General features: G+C 34.2%; 1 protein-coding gene across 1 annotated transcript; it reads right to left on the bottom strand.

Annotated features, from left to right (window-relative positions):
* Positions 1-704: 704 nt before the first annotated feature.
* RGS21 (regulator of G protein signaling 21) lies at positions 705-22,910 on the bottom strand. Its single transcript, XM_077155767.1, has 4 exons — positions 22,900-22,910; positions 17,740-17,816; positions 15,093-15,259; positions 705-940 (listed from the first exon to the last, which is right to left on the bottom strand). The coding sequence occupies exons 1-4, from the start codon at positions 22,908-22,910 to the stop codon at positions 737-739; spliced, it is 459 nt and encodes a 152-aa protein (XP_077011882.1). The 3' UTR covers positions 705-736.
* Between the last annotated feature and the right edge of the window lie 824 nt (positions 22,911-23,734).

The following is a 23,734-nucleotide window of genomic DNA, read 5'->3' as shown; positions in this document are numbered from 1 at the left end:
GTTCATCATATAAAAGTTTGTTTATGTTCCTTATTCTTCCTCTTTTCCTTTATGCTCCTTTTAATATAAGAAAATCAATCTTTCCCACCCCCAAGGCCCCTTCCATACATGTGCCTATGTGATGCCATTGAATTGGACTAAATTAGGTTTTTTGACAAAGTTTGATCTATGGTGCTATGAGAAATATATATATACATAGTCTTGCAATTTTTCTTTTTAATTTACCACAACATTGTGTAGCAGATTTTGGTTGTAGAGGAATAGTTGAATATACTAAATGGAGTGTTGCGTTTAGTTCAGAATTTTTCTTTTTACAGAAGTAAGGTTCTGAATAATGCAAATGTGTTTAAAATCACATGTATGATGCTAAACAGTAGTCCACACTGTAAGATGAATATAAAGAGCTCTTTGAATTTATAATGTCATAAGAATAGCCACTTATGGTTTAAGAGTGTACTATATCTCTATAAACTTTCTCTGTACTCTCCCACTAGAAGATTTTTAAGTACTTGGTAAAATAAATAAATTCTAACCAGATAACTTAGAAATTCAGGCTTGATATATTTCTTAAAAATATTTCTTTAGGTGGAGTAAAAAAATTGTTTTTAAAACCCTAGAAAAACTGATAATTATGCTCGATAGAGCCTTGAAGTATATAGTTCTTGAGAGGTAATCTCTTTTATCACCAGTTTTTCCCCTAAATTATAACTTGATTATTAGCTTATCATTTACTTCATCACAAGAAAGGGAACCATTTTTTATGATTTCCAACCTGTTGGCTATTTACTAGGTTCTTATAAATCTCTGACTTCAGAAATCGAGGAAAAGAGTCCTTGGCCATGAGACTGTAGATTAATTTCTGAGCCTCATCAAAGCATTTGAGAGTTGGTTCAGCAATATTCTTTGAAATGAGGTCCCTCGTCCTGAAGTCAATGTTAATCTGTGGAAAATAAGGTTACTGTCATTATAGTAACTTAACCAAAGAATACATGGTTTATACAGCTGGTAGATAAATGTATTATTTGAATTTTTTCCTATATCCCAAACTGATCAGATGCAAAACAGTAGAAAGGTCATACATTCATTGTCTGGAATTCAGAGCACACTTGGTTTAATTATTTTTTTCCTAGGCTGAGAGGGGTGGCACTGACAAGTACAGAGTTGAGGCCTTATTTTGAGATTAAAAAAAGATAATATGAAAAAGCAAACAGCATGTTTTATGATTCTACGTTACTTTTCCTGCACTTTATGTTTTACGCCCCCCCTCCGGTACTTTAACCTTAACAGGTATAATATACTTTCCATAGATAGAAATTTAAGTAGAATGTACTAAGTTGGATCCTATCCAACCCCCTCCCACAATCTAAGCTCCCACTTCTTTTTTCCCATGATATTGCTTTTCTTTCTATTTCGTACCAACTTTTTATTTGCCAAAATGAGCAAAATAAAGCACACACACATACATATCCCCTTACTGCTATCACACACAGGTAACTACAGCAAGATTTAAGGTCGAAGAGAGATATTTTATATCTCTATAAAATGCCCCAACTTTCCCATGAAAATACTTGTTTAGTTCCTAACACATTCTGCAATATGTACGCTGTCTTATTTATCATTCTATTTTTGGTACTTAGCAAAATACCTGGCACATAATATGTAGTGAATAGAGTTAAAATTTTATCAGAAAAATGGGGAATATTATAACAACGCTAGAATTTTTTGCATAAAAACATCTTTATAAATGATAAATTATACTGCATTTAATTGAGGTTAAAACAAGCAGATAGGCCTGTAATCAAATCCTTCTTCAACTACTTTGTGTTCATGTGACTCAAGCAATTCTCTTTAATCTCTAATCTATCATCCCCTTAAATCTTTGATTTCCATGGTATAAAAGAGAAGAGCTCTTGTTACTGTTTGAATTATGTTCTCCACAAAGACAAATTTGTCTTAACCCTCAATTCTGTGGATTAGAACCCATTTGTAAATAGAATCTTTGCAGATGGGGTTAGAGAAATGAGGCTAAGTTGAGTGGGGGTGAGCCTTAACCCAATATGGCTGTTGTCCTTGTACACAGAGGACATTTGGACATGTTAGGGGTGAAATGGGTAGAGAATTGACCATGTGACAGGGGCAGAGATTGAGTTATGGATAGATGGCAAGCCACTACCAAAAATGCTACAAACTTCAGGGGATGCACAGTCCTGCCAACACCTTGCTTTTGGACTTCTAGCCTCCAAAATCATGAGACAATAAATTCCCTTGTTCAGCCAACTGGTCTCTGACACTTCGATTAAGCAGCCCTGGCAAACTGAGACAGCACCTATTTTAAAGTATGGTAAGGATTAAATGAGATAAGCAATGTCAAACTATTTTAAGATTATTATTCTAGGAAGAAGAAAAAAAGGAAGAAAATATTTTTGTCTGTTTATAAAAAGAATCATCAAAAGGCCATGATTTGCTCATGATATTTTCTCTCTTTAGGGATTTTTATCTACTTGGGGATCCCAGAACATAGCTTGCACTTTTATTCTTTCAATCACCCAGATCCTCCATAGAAGTTAAAGATCAAATACCACAGCTCCCTTGAAGGCTTCAAAATCTGGAATCGACTTTCCTGTCTTTACACAGAAGAAGAGTGCTGGGCAGGGAAAAGACTGGGGTCAGACTCATTTTTTAATTTGTGCTCTCACACTTACGCTCTTGGTGAGCTTAGGTGAATGACCTCACTATTTCTGAGATTCTGTTTCCTTGTCTTTACACTACTGACAGTTCTTGACTCAGAGTTGTTATAAGAATGAAAGTGAGAAAATCCATACATTCATTGATTGGACAAATATTTATGAATGTCTATTATGTGCCATTATATTTGGGAAAAGACAATCAACGATAAATAAATGGTTTAGATTTAAACTTGAAGGAGGGGAAGAAGTCAGTCCTCTGAGATTCGGAGGGAAAACCCCTCCAGAAGAAGGAGCAACAAATGCAGAGTTCCTGATCCAAGAAAGAATTTCTCGTGTTCTGAAGAGAAATTATACCTGGATGGCTGGACTGAAGAAGGAAGTACCTGCAATGAGGTTAAAAGCCGTAAGAAGTTGATAAGGAGTACTTGTGTTTCTAACAAAAGCGATAGAAGACACTGAAGGGTTTTAAGTTGGGAAATGGCATGATAACTTATGCACTGTGTACAGTGCTTGCCTTGGAATGGGAATCAATGAATAGTAGCTATTATCAAGGTCTTGTAGTGATTTTTAAATAGCTACTATCACATTTTTCATAAACTAATCTTGTGCTGATTTGAGGATGTATGTTGCCTGTTTCCTCCTTTAATATGCTGTTAATTCTTTAATATCAGCATTTGCAAATTGTTTAATTTTGTATCCCCTACAATGGTGAGTGTAGTGACTTACCCTCCCAGGCATTCATTGAGTATGTTTCAATGGAGGGCAAAGCCATGTGTTCCTGGTGCACAGTGTTGGCTTATTATTATTGTATTGCTATTATTGCAGTTGCAGTCAAAACTGAATACCTGCAAAAACTACCATTTCCTATTTTTAAAAGTCCAAAGCTCTAATTTTGGTGTTCACAGCCTTTACAATGTGGTCCCGATTTATGTCTCCTTTTCTGCATGTGCACATATTCCCACCAAGCTAGACTTTTACACCCCTCAAAAGCCTTGTATTTTCCCAGCTGAGAACATTGCCTCATGCCATCCAGTCTAGCTGAAAGTCATTTTTCTTCATCCAAGACTTTCACAAGTGTTTTATATTAAGGCTGAACTCAAATAACATCTATTCTATGAAGTTTACTTTTCTTTCTTTGCTCACCTCTCAAAGAATTTTGTATTACTTAGATGATATTTATATTTTTGTGTGCTAACTGTGCCTTGGATATCATGTGAGGACTATATATGTCGTGTAAAGTAATAAAAAGGTTGTTTGTAGGTTTGGCCAAATCATGTTTAAATTTTTTAAAGATAATTGAATATTCCATTTAAAGGTTAATAATGATAATTAATATAAGTATTGGAAACCCAAGACTTGAATTTCTGATTCCTAATTTCTATTCCTAATAAGTTCTGTTTTGCCACCAAGGAACTGCCAACATCCACTGCTGATAGCTAAAATAAGCTCTCTCAGGAGATAATCAGTGGTCTTAGGAAAAAGTGTCTTGGCAATTCAGCTTAACATCATTGACAAAATATCGCATCCATGTGTTTATAAAATGTCATTATTTTTCTCCAAGTTGTTCAACCTCAAAACATAGGGGTTATCTCTGACACCTCTTTTTAACCCTGACCTCTTATCCGTGTATGATAAAATCTCTGATCCGTGGATATAGTCCCCTCATAATACCTTTTATTGGCAATCTCTAAATGATCTTTCCATTATCTTCCTTTCACTCCAGTTTGGTTTGTACAACTTCTCTCCTAAATTACTGAATTTACCTTTGATTTGATGGTTCTTGGTTCTTTCCTTTCTAAACTCACCTGTGTCCATTATTACTATATCAATTTCACCAAAAATATCACTTTCATCATATAAATATTCAGCTGAAAGCTGATTATTTTCTATAACATAAATATCTCAGTTTGGCATTTGAGACTTCTCATACCCTTATTTCAATGTATTGTTTCAAAATCATTTCTTACTTGCCTTTTGTGGCACCCGTAAACCTAGTTAACTCTCTCATCCCAAAGCAAATCTTGCACAAAAACCCTTTGTTTATGAGGTTCCATTGTTTAAAATCCCTGTCAACCACACAATTGAGTACAATTGCATTCTGTACAGATTTTCCTCATCTTTTGTGTTTTAGCTCAACTTGAATATCTTCCAAGAAGGCTTCCTTGAACACAGAAAGTCGTTATTATTATTGCCTTATCATTTTATTTAATTTTGAACAAAAATCTTATGAAATTTGAATTCTTGCTTAAACAGTTGTGAATATAAAAGTTTCTGTTAATGTCAAATATCTCTGGCAAAACAATTGATTTGCCACTGCAATGGCAAGTCAACATTTTTTGAAATGGAAGTAACTTGACTTTTATGTACCATCTTTCCCTATTTTTTTTTTGCTAAGTACTTTTCTCCATATGTCTCCTCAAAATATAACAAGCAGATATACATTCCCCAAATTCTGTCTCATGTCTTCTCTCCCTATATTTTCTTCTTTGATGACATTGTCTTGTCTCACAGTAAAATATTCTGAGCAATGAGATTTTTTCAGAAAAAGGAGCCATTTTTACAGTAAGAAAAAACCAACTTATGTTTCTGAAAAACATCATTTTATTGATAGTCATTCCTTAATTTGTTTATTTCAAAATACTTATTGAGCAACTGCTGAAGAACCATTCTAAGATCTGAAGATATAAAGTTGATTAAGATGAGAAGTCAATCAAGAAGTCAGATTTTGTAAAAGCAACCCAAAGGGAAGGAAATGAGATTTTAAGTGAATCCTTGAAGGATTATTATGACTATAAAAGATTAGGGAAGGAACTGGATTTGGCATGGTGAACTGAGATGGGAGAAAGGTAAAAGTCTAGAAAGGAGCAAAGAAGTTAAATTATGAGACCTATGAAGGTCTTTTAGAGGAATTTCCATTTATTCTGAGAGCAATGAAGAGAATTTTAAGCAAGAACTGATGTAAATATATATTTAAAAATGTATCAACAGCTGCCATGTGGTGAAATGACCAGGCATAGATAAAGAGAAGAACAGTTTCAATACCACAACAGAAATTCAAGTAGAAAATGATGGTGAATTAGTTTGGGTAATATCACAGAAAATAGAGAAGTAGACTGACTTCAAAGATATTCAGTTAGTAGAATGGCTGGAGCAGTTGACTAATTGGTACTGATCTGGGGCACAGGAGTACATCATTAACAAAGGCTGGATTTTAAGTACATCCTGAGGAGTGAGCTGACAGAAGGTGCTGGTGGATTGGATGTGGGGTTTAAGTAAAGGGGAGAATCAAGGTCAACTTAAATTGCTTCGCAAGAGCAACTGAAAGAATGGAGTTGCCATTAAATGAGAGAGGACTTTGATAGAAGAAAATTTTGAGTAGAAAATCAGGACTCTGATTTGTATTTGCTGAAGTTGAGATGCTGTTTTAAAGCCATAAGGCTGATGAGATCACTGGGAGAGGGAGTGTAAACAGAAAATAATGATTATCTCCCTTCAATAGAGTAAATATTGAGTTAGGAGCATACAGAACAAAAGAAATTCTTAAAGAGCAGCCAATTCTTTAGCTAGAAGCAATTTGAAGATATTTCAATTATTTCAATTAAGGAGTGAACAGCTCTGTTAGATGCTCCTGAGAAGTCAATTAAGATGAGGTATGTTAATAAGCTATGCAGAGTATCCTGTCTCTTCTTTTCAACTCCCTAAAACTTCCAGTAAGAGGAAAAAAATGAAAAAATGAGGCCTAATACATGTATTTTGTCATATAAAGCCCTTTAATAGAATCACTCCTAGGGTCATGTCTACAAACTGCACCCCTAACTTTTTTCTCAACTCAAATTTGGTTCTGGGTGGCCTCTACCAGGAGATATTTAGGCATCTTTCTGCCTGAAAAAGTAAGACAGATGAAACCTGTGAGCTTGGAATAGACTGAAGGTGGGACACTATCAGGAGGTGACCCTCTAGGGGTGTAGACTCACCAACCCATGACCTCGAGGAACTCCTGAGCTACTTAGGAGCTATGGGGAAGCTAAGAATTTGCTAAACATCTCAGATTCTGTGAGGTCCAGGGCCTGGGCTGAATATTACTGTCAATTAATTAAGCAAACATGGTTCTATCAATGTTATTTACTAGCATGAATAGATTACTTCTATTTTATTTGTGTAGATATTCTTTAGTTTCAGGGACTTGAGGAAAACATATTATATTTGCCTATTTTTTAAAAGGTCATGATGAATTATCTTAAATATCAGGCCACTGTACTGTCACAGGAAACAAGACACAGGACTATAATTCTCATGGATTGACAGCCGAGATGTCATTGCAACCATTTAGAGACTTTTAAACCCTGTCAATTTTTAAAAGGCCTTGACACAGCTGGCACTGAGGACAACCGTGGCTTATAATGATGGATTTCTGACTGATGCTTCTGGTAATTGTTTAAAAATAATTTTATTATAAAAATCTGGGCTATTTTAATACTCACGTGCTCTGATTTAACTGGAGGTGTTGCAAATCAAAATCCTCTTTTCTACCCTAGCAGCCTTTAAGCTTTTTTGATTCATAACAAAATATTTTGGCAGGAAGCATTCATTTAAAAGTGTACCTGTTGGCTCTCTAGTGACCCTAAACTGTGCTTTATATATTTTTACATAATTTGAATGAAAAGTTTTCAACTGTGCTCTCAAATTCAAATTAGATAGCCTTTCCTCATTTAGAATGTCTAGTGTAGCAGGAGACTGCATTATGCAAAGTGTGTGCATGCATATGTAAAACGCCTTACTGAAATGGAGCAGGTAGCGCTTTAGACCCCATTCACAACAGAGCTTCAAAATTACTATTCAGATTTAAGCTGTCTATAATCATGTTTTCGGTTACATAATTCTATTTAATCACCATTCACGCCTCTAATATTACTTCATTTTTGGCATCATTAAAGGCGAATATTCTGAAATATATTTTCAAGGGTGGCTATTAAACTTGAGAATATCTCGAAGAGACCATCACAGTACAGGGACGGGATCCTCTTATTACCATTGGCTGGGGAGACAGAAATAGACACAAGTTGAGAGGCAGCACTAACACTTTAAATTGGGCAAAAGAAATTAAAGAAATAGAATTCAAAACCATCTTGATTAATTACGCGCGTAGTTAAAGCAAAGAGGGAATTGAGTAGAAACCAGGTGCTTCTCTATATTTCGTGATGATAAAGAAGATATAAAATCTTAAGGCACACCAATTGCTAAAAATAGATGTACAAAGGCTAAAGCTATGCTGGAGCAGCTGAAAGAGAGTTAGATTGATTGGTTTTCTTGACCACCCCTGCGTGGTAATCCGAGGTTAATTTAAGTGGTATTGGGAGGTGAGAAAGTTTAAAGTACACCGCTGTTCTTGTTTTTTGAGTTGAAATGCAGCAATTGATTTTTCAGAAGGCCAAAATGGTACTGCAGGTTATTAGAAGAAATACTCTTACCATTTTTCTCCTCCTAATGCTGTTTTTGAAACTGGATTTCATAGTTTAAGAAGTTACAGAAATTATAGAAAATAAGAGAAGGGAAATTTATAAAATAAAGATAGACACTGTGGTGAGATAACTTTATACCTCTTCCTTTAGCATAAACATTAAGGTCCCTTTGCAGTGTCATGACCACTAAGAATAAGTAGGAGAACTAGGGAAGGAGCACAGTATAAAGGTAGAGGTTGAATAACTTTCTCCCTATATGATCTGTGTTTCTGAATGACTGCAGGGCTCATCATTTTATCGCTGAGATTAAGTTAATTTTTTCCCTTGTAAAATGTGGATGATTGTAATACCTTCCTAAGATAGTGAACATGATGGTTAATTAAGATAATCATGTAAAAGCACTGTGCACTTATTACTGATTGTTCCTTTAATTTTGCTTCTCTCTCTCCCTCTCTCCCTTCCTTTCCTCCCTTCTTCTCTCCCCACGCCTTCCCTTCTTCTTCCATTCTTTTCCTTTCTTATTTTTGAGATCCCATATTTTAAGATGGAATAAATAAGGGTGTGGAAATGATTGGGATCTAGAAGGTGAAATTGCCTTACAGTTTACTGAGACCTACATACTAACTTCTTTCATTAGTGGACAAGCCTTCTTGGCTCTGGCTGGTACCTTTGCTTGAATCTTCTTCTTCCTCTCCTATGTTTTCCCCTTTTCATCTTGTCTTGTTTTTTTCTATTCCAATGTCTGGTCAAAACTTAATCATTACTTGCTTTGACATATATTTCCCAGCCCCTTAAACTTGGATTTTTCCTACTGTATTTTCCTATCATGACACTCATGAAAGTTTATTGTAAATAATTTTTAGCTGATGTCTATCCACCAAGGCTTTATATTTATTCAGGACCCGTGTCTGCCTTTTCCCTAGCTGCAGCAGCACAGCGCTTAATATATAGCAGGCACTCAACTATTGATTAGTGAACAAAGTTCAGGAAATGAATAAACAAGCAAACAGAACTAAAGATGATTCTATAGTTGGGCCACTGTTGGCAAGCAGCACCATGGGTGGCAGGGCTAAGTCTCAAAAAGCTTCAAGACTTTCAAGCAGCATTTAAAAATGCAAAGAGAAAACTATGTGAATATAAAATGGAGGATATAAAATTGGCATATGGCCATAACAAGAAATGCCTCTAAATTCTTATCTTCATGTTTTTTTTCCTTCTCTACCAGTAATTATGTATCTATTTCTTTCCCTAAGGCTCAACAAAACTCATCTTATTTAAAATAAAGACACTGACTCAATATCCTGTCTCATTATTATTCAATTTTCACATCTTTGCATGTATAAAACATGCAATTTCATCTGCTGTTGTCTGTTATTGTTTTTATTGTTTACACTTAATCATTTGTTGCTTTGCCATTTTTCTAGTTCTATCAGTTTCACCTTTTTATCCAGTTCGATTTAAAGGTTCTTTTGGACCAAACCATGGTTTTCACTTAGTTTATTTTCTTACATTTCCTTTTTGAGAATTGCCTAGAGCACACTTAACACATTGTGTTATCCTTATGTATTTAATATCCGTTCTCATGCCTCGGCTGGGATGCTCTTCCATGAAAGGATCTTATTTTATAAGGAGGTGAACAGTAGGCACAGAAGAAGGACTTAATGACATGAAATAAAATATGAGTTAATAAATCACAATGTATTACATTGAAAAACGAAGGCAAGAAACCAGAGACAAATATTAAAAAGTGTCCAGCACAGAACTATTAAGATACCCTCTCCTTTGTGACTCATTTCTTATTTATGAATTATCATGATCTCACATTTTGTCTGATATTTTTGAACCTGTCAATATATTCGTTCCTGAATTGATGATAATACGAATTTGAATTTATATTATTTTTAAACATTACACAATGGTATGACTTTGGCATTAGTTTTCTAATCTCATACAATAACAATTGACATGAACAATTTTCTCCTTAATGACATATTTTCTGTCCTGTTATGATCAATTTTCTTTAGTATAGGGAATAATTTTATATATAGATATGATTTAAATATTTAAAATGTCATTGTATTAACTAGCTCAATTTGAAAGTAATATTATTACAATTTTTTTTAATTTTTAACTTTTTTATTGTATAGTGTAACATATATATAAAGCAAAGAAATAAAAAACCAATAATTTTCAAAGTACTCTTCAACGAGTAGTTACAGGACAGATCCCAGAGTTTGTCATGGGCTACCATATGATCCTCTCATATTTTTTCTTCTAGCTGCTCCAGAATATAAGAAGCTAAAGGGCTTAAATATTTTTTTATCATCACAATTGATTTTTTCCTTCTTTTTTGGTGAAAAATAACATACAAAAAAGCTATAAATTTCAAAACACAGCACCACAATTTATTATAGAACATGCTTCAGACTTTGACATGGGTTATAATTTCACAATTTTAGGTTTTTACTTCTAAGTGCTCTAAAATGCTGGAGACTAAAAGAGATATAAATTAAATAATTTAGTATTCATATTCATTTGTTAAATCCTATCTTCTCTGTTTAACTCCACCATTACCTTTGATCTTTCCATCCTTCTCCTTAGGGGCATTTGGACTATGGCAATTCTAAATTTTTCATATTGGAAGGGTCCGTCACTAATATGGAGTAGGGAGACAGAACTATCTGATGTTCTGGAGAGGCTGGGCTAGGTTTCAGGACTTATCTAGACCAGGGACCCATCTGGAGGTTGTAGGTTTCTGGTAGGTTACTTTAGTGCCTGGAACCCTTGTGGAATTTCATATATTGCCCTAGGTGTTCTTTAGGATTGGCTGGAATGGTCCTGGTTGGGGGTTGGCAGGTTATGATAGGTAGCAAGGTCTATCTGAAGCTTGTGTAAGAGCAATCTCCAGACTAACCTCTCAACTATTTTGAACTCTCTCTGCCACTGATACTTTATTAATTACACTTCTTTTCCCCCTTTTGGTCAGGATGGAATTGTTCATCCCATAGTACCAGATCTGGATTCATCCCTGGGATTCCTCTCCCACATCGACAGGGAGATTTTCACCCCAGATGTAATATCCCACGTAGTGGGGAGGGCAATGATTTCATTTACAGAGTTGGGCTTAGAAAGAGTGAGGCCACATCTGAGCAACAAAAGAGGTCCTCTAGGAGTAACTCTTAGGCATGCCTATACATAGTTTAAGCTTCTATGCTACCTACATAATCTTCACAAGAGTAAGACTCATGATTGAGAGCATGGCCTATTGATTTGGGTGTCCCTAAAGTTTAACACAGTATCAGGGGATTCCCTGATGGTAAGGTTTAATAATTCCATATTCTGAAAGTAATATTATTATAATTTTTAAGATAAATATCTTTTGAAATCAAGTATTTTTTTTTCCTTGAAATCTTCTAAATATTATGAAGTTAGTGGGTCAAGTTGAAGGAAAGAATAAATATAAGTTTCAAGATTTTTCTTTTTTGTCACTCACAGGTTCTCACTTGTACAAATTAGAGACATTGAGAAAATACATTGCTTGTTTAATAACTTTTTCACTTTCAAGTCTCCTAGTCAAAACACCTGGCTCACACCTATTTTTCCTCTGCAGTATTTCCTTTTGACCCCAAGTAGGGACAATTTACTCAAAGAGTGGCTTTTTTTATCTGAACCTGGTGATTTTTTTGTTAGCTTTTCTTTATAACAAGTGCTCATGCTTACACTATTTATCTCTTAGTGTTGCTTGTCATCAAATGTTCTGTGAAATTAGCTAAGATCCAACAGCACTCATATAAAGAAAGGATTATGTGTTTAAAGAAAGAAAGGGTCCATGATTTTTAAAAACCCATTCTGTATGCAGTAAAGTCTGAAAATATTATTTAATTTATCACTTATCTCGGTCCTGTGTGGATGGTATTAGTAAGGTTTATATTACAGACATACCTTATGGATGAAGAAACTGGGGCTCAGAGATGAAACAGTTTCTCACAAGATTACACAGATAAGGGGTCAGTCAGGATTTGAACCCAGGTCTAGGTGACTTTGAACTTTAGGCTTTTTAGTACACCACACTACTCCTTGTTAATGTAGAAAACAAAGAGAAGGCAACACTTTAAGAAAAGGGCATGACATCCAGTCGAAACCATTATCACCTTATGGAGATCTGAGAGTTCAATTTTTTTGCACAGTCTCTGCCTACTAGGACTGAAAACTGACAACTGTTAGTAATGTCAATTTATTGACAGGGATCATTTTGTGAATTTAGTATTGTCCAATTGTAAATTGTCTAACTGCATCTATTAAAATTATTTTCATGTTAGCAATTTCACAGATGAGGACCTAAAGACAAGAAGTTGAAAAGAAAGTAAATGGGACTGAAGAGACACCTGGATAACATGACCATTATCATTGGTCTTTATTTTAAAACTTTCTATCAAGACAATTGATCATAATTTCAATTCTTCATAAGAGTCAATTACACAAGTATAATTGAACCTAGAAAAACGGACAATTTTCTCATGGAAATCTCATGCTTGAATTAATTTCCTACTTATGAAAATCATTCTATTTTCCAAACTTCACAGGAAATCCCTCACTTGGTCTTGTCAAATCTTCCCATTAGATGAATCCATTACACTCCTGTGTTGTCTTTATCTCCACTGCCGCCTTCTGACCCAATCTGATCCGCCACCTTTCTACTCATGTTAGCCATATCAAAATGCTTTCAATTTCTGGGAAACTCTAAGGAGATTTGTACTTCCGTGACTCACTATGGTGTGCTCTGTCTGACAAACACTTCATTTGATCCCTTCATAAAATATGACATTTTTCAAGACTTGTTTCATGTGTGAACCCAATACAAATGCATCTATTAACTCTTTAGGAGACTTTTTCTCTTCACAGTGATAACAATGAATTTCAACATGATTTATTAATATATGGCTTAAATTGTGTATTTTACTTTTTTGTAACATGTCAATCTTTCCTAGTTTGAGACTTTATTGTGGGAGAGGAGATGCACTAAAAAAATTGGTTTAATGAGTCAACAAATTAACAATTGGACTAAAAAGAAATATCTTGAAGGCAGCAATTCATATAAAAAATAGGAAGCAAATGCTCTTTAGTAGTTAAAGCTGAATCAATTAATGGTAAACAAATAATAGGAAGAGAACATTTCAAATACATATATGTTTCTTTTTTCCAATGAATATTGTCATATTCAATAATATCATTTTTGAAATACTTCAAGGACACAATATAATCTATGACTTTGAAAGCTGTCAGAAACTTAAATATATTTACTTCATATTAATCTCTTGGACAAGTTATTAAAAAACTGGAAAGTTTTACTTCCTAAAATAATAATTACTCTATTTAGTAAAAATCATTACTATATAATTAGATTTTGAAGGACATTTTTGAAAAATAAGCAAAAATATTTAGTTAAATCAATAATTTATTGTATAACTTTGAGCTAGCTATAATTAAAAGATTACAATTCTTGTTAGAAGATTTTTCATACATAATGCTTGAGAATGTTATCCTAAAGCAACCACTGTTAATTAGATGGTTTGTTAAGAAGAAAAAAATATCTGGCTTTCAAGCCAATATCACAATGAATAGGCTATCTTTAGGGATGATTTCTAAGCCTTTTAGGGAATGACACATTAATCAACTTGACAAATCTCATATACTACATTTTCAACTTTCCAGAATTATTTATTAATTCTTAGATGGTAACTGGGAAATAAATGTTTAAATAGCTCCACAGTTAATGTTCTTTTTTCCTATAAATTTCAGGCCATTTTTCAATGCTTTATGTATCACAATTTGTATAAGAACAATACATTCTGCAGTAATTAGTGTCCATCTAAAATTTGAACTATTGAAATAGCAAATTTATGCCCTATACTTTCTGAAATTGTTTGCATTACATCTATTCTGTCATTTGTCCCCATAAGTACAATCACCCTTCTCAGACCATGCGTCTTAATTTTGTGAAGAAAATATGGTAACAGCCACTTATGAGGATATCAGTATCTCACCTCTGTAGGAGCCATGACTGACACCAGCAGTTTATATTTGTCACTAGTGGTTGAATGTAGCTTCCTGTTTGCTATTTATGCGTTACATCCCTTGGCTTATAAGATACATATTGTGGAATCCAAAGCAGCCAAAAATATAAATAGATTAAATGATGAAGCTAAAGATTAAAGCAGTATGTGGTTATTGTCTTTTTTTGATTCTGGAAATTTCTTCACATAGAAATGAGATGCTCAATACATAAAATACTTTTGGGATTATTATCAGAGTCATTTCAGGTTTCTTTCTTAAGGCTTTTTTATTTCTCTGATCTTAAAGCAGCACAGTTAGGTCCCAATCACTTGAGATAATACCACAGACCTTTGACTCATTTTTACCATCAAAGAAATACAGGCAAGAAAACCCCCTTATGGAAAGTAAGATATTATTGCATGTCATAATTTAGATTTTCAGAATATTACAAATGAAGAATTTATGTGGTTGGTTGGAGGTTTTTTTCATCTGCCCCACTTTAATTTTCAAATATGTATTCAAGAATGCTATCCTATACAAAATGCTATCCTTTTGTAACCTTGTTCAGCTTCCATGGTTACAAAAGGAAAAAAGAAATTGAATTTGAAGTCCAATAGCATGATCTTGCATGCCATGTTAAGAAGACAGAAATATTGGTTGTATCTGGCACATAGTTGACATTGAAAAATACCTGCTGAATAGGAGAAAAGCAGAAGGATTATCTGAAGCATCTTTTGGGGTCTATCGATGTTTTCTATTCATATATATTGACAATTTAATGAACACTAGAAGTAAAATCCTTTAGAAGGATTTATCATCTTTTAATGGGGAACAGATTTGTTAGGGGTAAGATCAATAATGAGTCTTCACTATCTTCAAACAGTTCACTCACCTCTTTAGGAGCATTGGCTTCAATGAATTCAGAATAAATCATCTTGGCTTTGGAAGCAACTTTTTCTGCACTTTCTGTTTTCTTAAAGTCTTCACAGGCAAGCCAGAACTCAACATTTTCTTCACTAAATTCTGATTTTAGAAATGTTCTAAAAGCATCTAAACCAGCTACAAAATATATAAGAAGAACTTTTATATAATATCATATACAGCAGTAATATGACCACAGTCAGTACATTATGTAGTAATGGATATTTACTGAGTATTCAGTAGCAAATAATTTTTTGTCCCTTTAAATATAAAGTGTGTATGTTTCAGTTTCTAAATTCAGTAAATATCACTTTGAATTCATACTCATAAACATAAAATATTTATATCTATATTTTTGTAATGAATTCCATTGACAAAGGAACTTTACGGAATTTTTCTAGATGTGAAAAGTCCAGGAATATATTTAGGAATAAGCCTTAGCAGAAGTTCCTTCCTAGGAAACTCCATGAACTTTAGCCCAGGTCTGGTTAATGATGTTATACTAACTTCAGGGTATGAATATCTTTGCTGTTAAGAGCTGGTGAGAAAGCACAATCTGATGCTAAGGAATTAGATTTTGTGGCTTTGGGTGTATTATGTTTGGGTAAATGTTGGCCAACTGCAGTCTTAAAACCTGAGAAAGTAACTGTTGGAAATATTTGGTGTGAATGCTTCTCTTTGTGTGGTAAATATGCAGCTTTAAATCCTATGGCAAACAAAGTGTGCTTTTGCCTGGTTTTTTCTTAAGTAAAAGAATGAAGTCTCAGACTCGCCCTCCTGCTACCTGTTCTACAGACAGTTCATGGTGTTTACCATCTGCTCCTAGGTATTTTTCTTAAGGATGTACTCTCCAGAAACTTCAGACCGGGGACTGCAAACTGGGCCCACTTACCTCAGGCTTGTTTACGTTGTAATATTTTTAAGTTTAACCATAGGTAGGGCTTCCACTTTGTGTTTCCTGGAGGCCCTACCTCTCCCCATTATCTCACTTTCAGTCAACTTTACACATTCCTTTTCTTCCTTGCTCCTATAAACTTTTGAATTCATGACCACCCATTTAGACCCTTCTCTACTTTCTTCATCAAAGTGTACACTGAAATATTCTTCTTTTTTGCACCTAGAGCTCGCTTGAGGAGGTAATTGTTATTAAATACTTTAGGGCTGAGTACAGTTAAGAGTGCGCCTCTAGTTAGGCAGCAGGTTGGAGAAATCAGATGAGATTCCCTCTGATGACTGGATTAAGAGAGCACCTTGAGGCCATGCTATTCAGCTTCATGGTTTGTACCCTTCTGATGGCAGTATGTTTTGTAATTGAGACTGTGTATCTCACTGAGGAGAAAAATGTATATCAGTGTCTTTACCACTTAGAGGGATTTTCCTTCCCAAACCTTGCTGGTTTTCTCCTCCACCTGCCAGCAGGGACGGTTCACATGTGCTCAAAGCAGTTCTTCCCTGACTGCAGCCTTAACTCAGAGAGTTTATCCTTCCAGTTCCAAGGCAGGGGAGAAATATGTATATTAATTATTTGGGGCCAGGAAAAATTGACTAGACAGAAAAATAGGAGAAAAGTTTATGGAAAAGGGACTCAGGTCAGTTGTTTGGAAGTTGTTGCAGGTAGGAATTAAAAAATGAAGTCTAGTAAGGGACACAGGCGCTCCATGGAGCAAGATTATGGCATCAAAAACACTGGATTTAAAATGGATACAATTATTATTGTTAATTTGAAATAGAGGTAAAATTACAAGTAATTGCAAAGGTTATCAAATACCAATTAAAATTCTTGGTAGAGTATTTGAGAGTGTGGATATCATTTCTTATGTGAGCACTATATAAAAATTCAATTAACAGCGTTAAAAATATATCCAAGAAGCTTCTGTGACACAAATTTAGGTTATAAAAATTCTCTTGGTAACAGCTAATTAGAATTTGCCTTGAATTTGGTCCAAACAATGATGAATTTGTGAGATCTAACCAGAATCTCTGCTAAAATCAATATTATAGAGAGGATAAATTGTACTTTAATAATACTGAAAGAATATTGTAGATTCATGGCTGGTAGTAATTTAAATGCATGCCATTACAGCATATGAATTTTTTCCCTATTAGGATTCTCTAAATGCATTCCAGAGAGCTGGGAAGTTAGAGATCAAGAGACAATTATTATTTTCTGCCATCCTGCAGTTTTAATATAGGCCTATTCTGATCTAATTATTACCCTCTTCTTTCCTCTTCCCATCACTTGGTTTATGGTGCTGGAATAGAATAAACAACTAAAATTGGGTCAGTTATCACTGTTTTTCCCATCAATAAAATGCAATATTTTATTGAATTCTTCTATACATACAATTTGAATGAATGCCCAAAAGATGGCAAGTTATTTTGGAATAATATCCTACATACAACTAAAATAATATGATATGAAGGCAGTCTCCACAGTGTGGTTTGTCTGTTGGTTAGAGCCAACAGTGGCTGTTAAATTGAATAAACCAGTAATAGATGGTGGAAATTACATTTATGCCTGAATAAAGCATGCCCTCAAGTTGACAAAAAATGAGATATTTTTATGAGTTATTAAATTGCATTATTTATTCTTAAGCCCTTTATTAGTTGGGCCTTACCTTGGTTGGCTAAAAGTGTGTCCATGTTTTCAGACCATGCCATTACTTCTGCAGGTGGAGACCTGTAGAAACAACATCTACCCTTGACAATAGCATTGTGATCTTTCTCTTCTATAACCTATATTAATATTCAAGTTACATGTATTTGTTGAATTGTATCATTCAAATGAGCTATGTACTATCAATCAAACAGCAAAAGGTTAACAAAAATGATGTTTTCCAGAGTGCCCAGCTATAGCAACGTGAATGGGATGTAATTTGACATAAGCAAATTTTTTGTAATCTAGCCAAGAGTGTTAATACTATTTGGAGATTCTTGAACTCTAATAAAGGCACAATGGAGAGATTTGTCATTGTTCTACAGAGCAGCAATGAATTTTTTTCTCAACTGTATATATTGTTAATTTATGTGGCATTACTCTTTAAAAAGTTATCATGATAGCAATGAATGATTTTCTAAGTTTTGACAGTATACAAAACTATACATTTCATGGATATGCATCTCAAATAGTTAAGAAACGTTTTGATTAAGGCCTCTAATATGTGATTGTCTTGAAAATATTTATTGAAAAACAGTATTTTGAGATGTCTTTACACCACTCTGAGGCAGCCTTCATTTCTCCTAGACTGATACACTTTTAGTTCTGGGCCGATTTATTTCAATTTAGGAATCTATCAGGACAGGGTAATATCATTCCCCAAAGCGTCAAAATATTTATAGGCTTAAGTCTTCTGAAGAAGGTATCCTTTTGGGAACTTGATGTGGTCATAATAAATCAGGTTGAAGATATCCACTTCCTGCGATGCAAATATATTATGCATCATTCCCCTACATAAACAAAGGTCCTGGCGAAATAAGTCCCCATGCATAGAAAGCATCTTTTGTCCAGGAAAAGCGTCTTGGATTACGCAGCTGTGATTTACAAATGACTTTGTTATGGAAAAGGAAGGTCTGATGTAAGGTTTCTATTAAAAAGACTGGGAATGAAACAGAGAGCATCTATCTCGTCATTCTTAAGATTTTGCCTTTGCAATCATGGTGATTAATCATAAACACACGTGCAACACAATCTCTGTGCTTTTATATCTTATTACTTCCTGAAATTTGCTGATATTTTAATCATTTTTGTTAGGATTAATTGTGTTCTCTTCTGCTGTTACGTGGTTGTATTTTCAGATAATAGTCGTTGTCCTCATAAACAACAGGTAGAGGGGGCTATGCGACTGAGAAATTCATTTTTCTATTATCCATCACATATTTTCTATCTCAAATTTCCTTTTTCAGTGGGAGGCAGCTAATTTTCCTTGATTTACTAAGTTTTGTGGACACAAGATTTACATGTGAGACCATTTTGGAATGATTTTTTCTTCATTCAAATTGACATTTTAAAAGATTTGGGTTGCTCAGTTTCTTTCAAATTTGTTGAATGGGAACCAACCCTAGGTTCGATTTTGCATTGAATAGCTCTTATGGACTATAAAACCTGTTATCTGAAGATGCTTGTGTTACATTTCATTTGACCCAAATAACAGGTCTCATGGAAATTTTATCAAATAGAGAATGCTTAAATTATAATATGGTCCCTTAAGGTGCACATGTTTCTAAAATGATTGTAGATTGCAGATTTTGTAGATTGAAATTTGGCTGGTTAGCAGGATATTCAAATTAAAAGCTACATATACTTGTGCAATATATGTTAATCAATAGGGCATGGTGGAACTTGAGCCAAGCTTGGTAACACTGCATACCAGTTTTGGTAGAAATATTGAGAAACAGAATCAAAGCAAATCCATATAAGGATGAACTTCTAATCCCCCATTAGTATGTATGCTCCCAAAGGATAGAACAAAATGTTGCATTTCCAGCACCAAGAACAGTGTATATGGCCCAAGAAATATATGTTGAACACACAGACAAATAACAAATGAATGACCAAACCCCAGATAATGGCAAATACTAGTCTTCAATTAAGAGAGTAAATGGTCTTCAAGATATTGGAAGAAGACAGTGGTAAGAAGATGAGAGAAAAAACAGCTGAATAGCTTGAGTTTCAAAGAGCTAAGATGTTCTGGATCAGGGCAGAGGAGAAATGATGGGAAGACATCTCTGGGGAGCAACAGACCACAAACCTCACTCTGAAACTTGAGGTTTGTAAGGTAGAAAAGAATGGGCAATGTCCATTCTAGAAGATTTCAGAGTGAGCCATGTCCTTCAGGGAGAACCAGATTTGGGTTAAGCCAAAGACAAAAGGACCATTCAGTGAAGGGTGAATTAAAAATATTCTGTCCGTGCAAAATAATAATAATAATAATAATAATAATAATAATAATAATAATAATAAAGGGTTTATTGGATGAAATGGAAATGTTCAATAAACAGTATGCATTTTTATTATCTTTATTAATGTAGGAAAAGAATAAAAGTTGAAAAAGGGAAGCAAAGTCTAGGTGATGTTATAGAACCAAGGGCTAAAGAAAATTTCCTAACATTTTGAATTACAGACAGACATTAGAATACTATAGATATTCTACAGATGTTAGATATATAATATTACAGAAAATGGAATTAGAGATACTGGAATATTTTACTATGAATTAAGGGCTGTAAAATGCTGGCATGGCCATATAAAGGAACAGTTGTCCTTCAGTTCTCTGAAGGAGTACCCCTGCTTATAACCAAGAAATTAAGATTTAAGGGATGATTTTGATTAATGAATCAAAATATATAGCTATTTCTTTTTGCTTTTGATTTATTGTAGTAGACAGAGGGAAATACCTGAAATCTCTAAATTGCAATCCCTCTGCCTTGATCTCAGATAATGATTGTACAGCCTTTATCTTGTGCCCCAGTGATTGTAGACACCTTGTGACTAACCTTCATTTGTACCCATTTATCCAGTTTTTCAACTTTAAAGTCTCACAACCACTAAAGACACCCCCTAATGCTTATTAATGAAGGGTCTTGGGCCAGCCCAGAACTAACCCACCCAAGTCCAAAGTTATCTTTATAACTCAGACTGGATCTAACCAAAATAGGCCCACCCAACATGCGCAGTAGCTTAGACTTTTACCTACAAGTCACCTACACCTCATTATAATGCTAAAAGTCATACCCATCATAATATTAAGGCTGCCATTTTCTTATAGATGTTCTGTAACTAAGCATGTAATCAATCTGCGCATGCTCAATAGTTAGATCATCTCTAATTATGTCGATCTGGAGCCATTGGGCTGATTATCCTAAAACCAGCCCATCCTTAGGCCAACAGGCTGTGTGCTTAGAAATAAACTTTTTCTCTTTTTGAAACCCTAGTGTCTCAGGAATTGTTCATTTGAGCACATCAGGCAAAAGAATCCACTGCCTTTGTCCAGTAATATCGTGGTATGTGATAATACCTGGAGTCTCCTTAGCACAACTACTTACCAACCTATTTCTCCCCCAAAAGGTTGAATTCTGATGTTAAAATACTGAAAGCGTTGGTGGTATTGTAGCATTCAGTTTTTCAGAAATTAGGTGAAACATAGCTGTTTTAAGGAATAATATTTGTTAATTGTCTTCTAATTTGTAATTTTATAGGGGGAGCAAATTAGTGCTCTATATGAATAAACTGAAAGATAATATTTGTAACAACACTAAGTACACAACTATGGATGAAATGTTGATAGTACAGCACAGGATGCTAAGTACAACATATACTTGACCTCATTTAATTTTGAAATGGGCACAATCCTTATTACCCGTGAGTAAAGAGGCTCAGAGATGCTGAGAAAGTGGTTCGATATGAACATATATTAATGGGCAAATTTAGACTTCAAACTTTATGGCACAGGTAGAATTCAAACTTAGGTGTGTGTGTGTGCTTGTAGCCCAAACTTTTTCTACCCTTATTCTTAAGATGGATGAGTCAAAATAGATATGCTTGTATTTTATTTCATGTTTTGGAACATTTATAATAAATAACTTATCAGTGCTTTTTCTGTAAGAGAGATGTATTGCATTTCACAGAAATGTTTCCTCTATAAATAATAAGAATTAAGTTGTGATAATTAGCTATTAAATAGGGAGTTTTCAGAAGGAAGAGATTCTTAAAACTTGACAATTAGCAAAGAAAAAAAACATTTCCTATGCTAGATGTCAATGAAAAATATGATCTTGAGTTTTAAAAAATGCAACTATATAAAGTTAAGAAATAAATCTATTATGTACAATTATGGATAAAAAGGGGGTGATTGGTTTAAATTCTGAATTTGTAGAATTTACCTTGAATACGTTATCTTAAAAGACAATGTCTCACTCCCTCATTTCTTGTTTGTTCATTTCCTTTTTATTTGGATTTCAACAGAAATTTTAACAGAGGGTTTGCCTGGTTTTTCTCATGTGCTTTTTAATTTCCTGTAAATTTGTGATGCCTAATTAGTGTAAGTTTTTTTCTTTGTGTATGATTTGTCATGAAAATTCACCATGTTTCCGGAGCCAAAACCATGTATGTCATAGGGTTTTGGCTGATTTCCTTTCTGTTTTCTTCATTAAACTGTGCCATCAAGGCCAGCAGTATTCATATTATGTGTCCTGAGAAGAGCCAGACCAGATGGGAACTGCATGAAAACTACCAGTTATCTTGCTAATTGTGCCAGCTAGAACCAGTTGTATTGCATTAAAAAAATGTGGAATCCAACAACTTAGCAGTTCACACTCAATTAGCAGTGTGCTGGAGAATGGAAAATTCAAGCAAGGGGTCCATGTGCTCCAGGAAATGACAGCTGCTTTCTTATCTGACACTTAATAACCATTTTAAAGTTCCTCAATAAATATTGTGGTAAGGAATTTGTGCAAGGATCATGTATATCCTATGCATCTAACTCATTAAACAATTTTGGAAAGCCTCACATTAAGAACACTTAGTTGATCTTTTTCAACTTTTTAACCTTTTTTTTTTTTATTTTAGCAAGTCTAAAAAATTAAACGCAAGGGCAAGCCAAGTGTGGTTGACATATTTTAGAAAAGAAAAAGAAATCAATACAGAAAGGAAAAAAGCCAGAAAGGCAACAATTAGCATATTTTTTCATAAGTGAAGGAAACAAAGCATCTAAACTAATGAAGGCTCAAGCGTTTCAGTTGTAAATCTTCTGAGATAAAAATAGCTTTAAACAGTGACTCACTTCACTGGCATTTTTCGTTCCACTGTCTGTCACAGATGATGCCGATTTCTCTTTCTGACTGATCTTCAAGCTGAAGGTAATGTGACAGCAGGAACATTGCGATTAGTATGCAAATACTTATCCCCCGGGTTACAAATCGGCATTCTTTAAATCACGATATCTCAGCTTTTTTTCTCCATTTTATTGTTAAGTTTTTACTGGTCAAAACACTTAAACTTCTAAATAACAAATAACTCTTCCAATAAATGTGACATTTCTTTGAGTCCTATGACACAACTGAAATGCATTTCATTTGAAGGACTGGTGTCGAAAGTTCGTATACATCAATTTATAAGACAGCTACTGTTCACAAGAGGTTGTTAATAAGAAAATCTGTCTCACTGATTTAATATTCACATATAGCTCTTTAACCTGTCTAAATGCTCATTTGTTTCCCTTTGCTCGTTGAGTTTCAGAAGATTTGACTTGTAAGAAACTTATTTTAAACAACTATATATGTTTACAATTTTTTTCATGGACCAAAATGTTGTAGGGCAAAGAGTGATACTTTTTTTGAAAATTATGCAAGTTTTAAATAGCTAAATATTACACAATGCACTATTATTTTAACCATGAATCTCATGGAATTTTACACATTATTTCTTTATGCAATGCTGATGTTTAAGGCAATAATATTCAAATGTGTTTATCAAAATAAAAGTCATATAATGGAATTATTGTGTATTCATTCTCTGCACCTAATCCCATTCCTTCTACAATACAGTAAAGTTGTTTGACAGTAAAATTCTAACAGTATCCATATAAGACCCTGTGGTAGTTAGATTCAGTTGTCAAC

This window comes from Tamandua tetradactyla, chromosome 4 (genome assembly GCF_023851605.1).
Source record: "Tamandua tetradactyla isolate mTamTet1 chromosome 4, mTamTet1.pri, whole genome shotgun sequence".
NCBI lineage: Eukaryota > Metazoa > Chordata > Mammalia > Pilosa > Myrmecophagidae > Tamandua > Tamandua tetradactyla.
The sequence above is the reverse complement of the archived record's forward strand: the minus strand, read 5'-3'. Positions and strand labels throughout refer to the sequence as shown.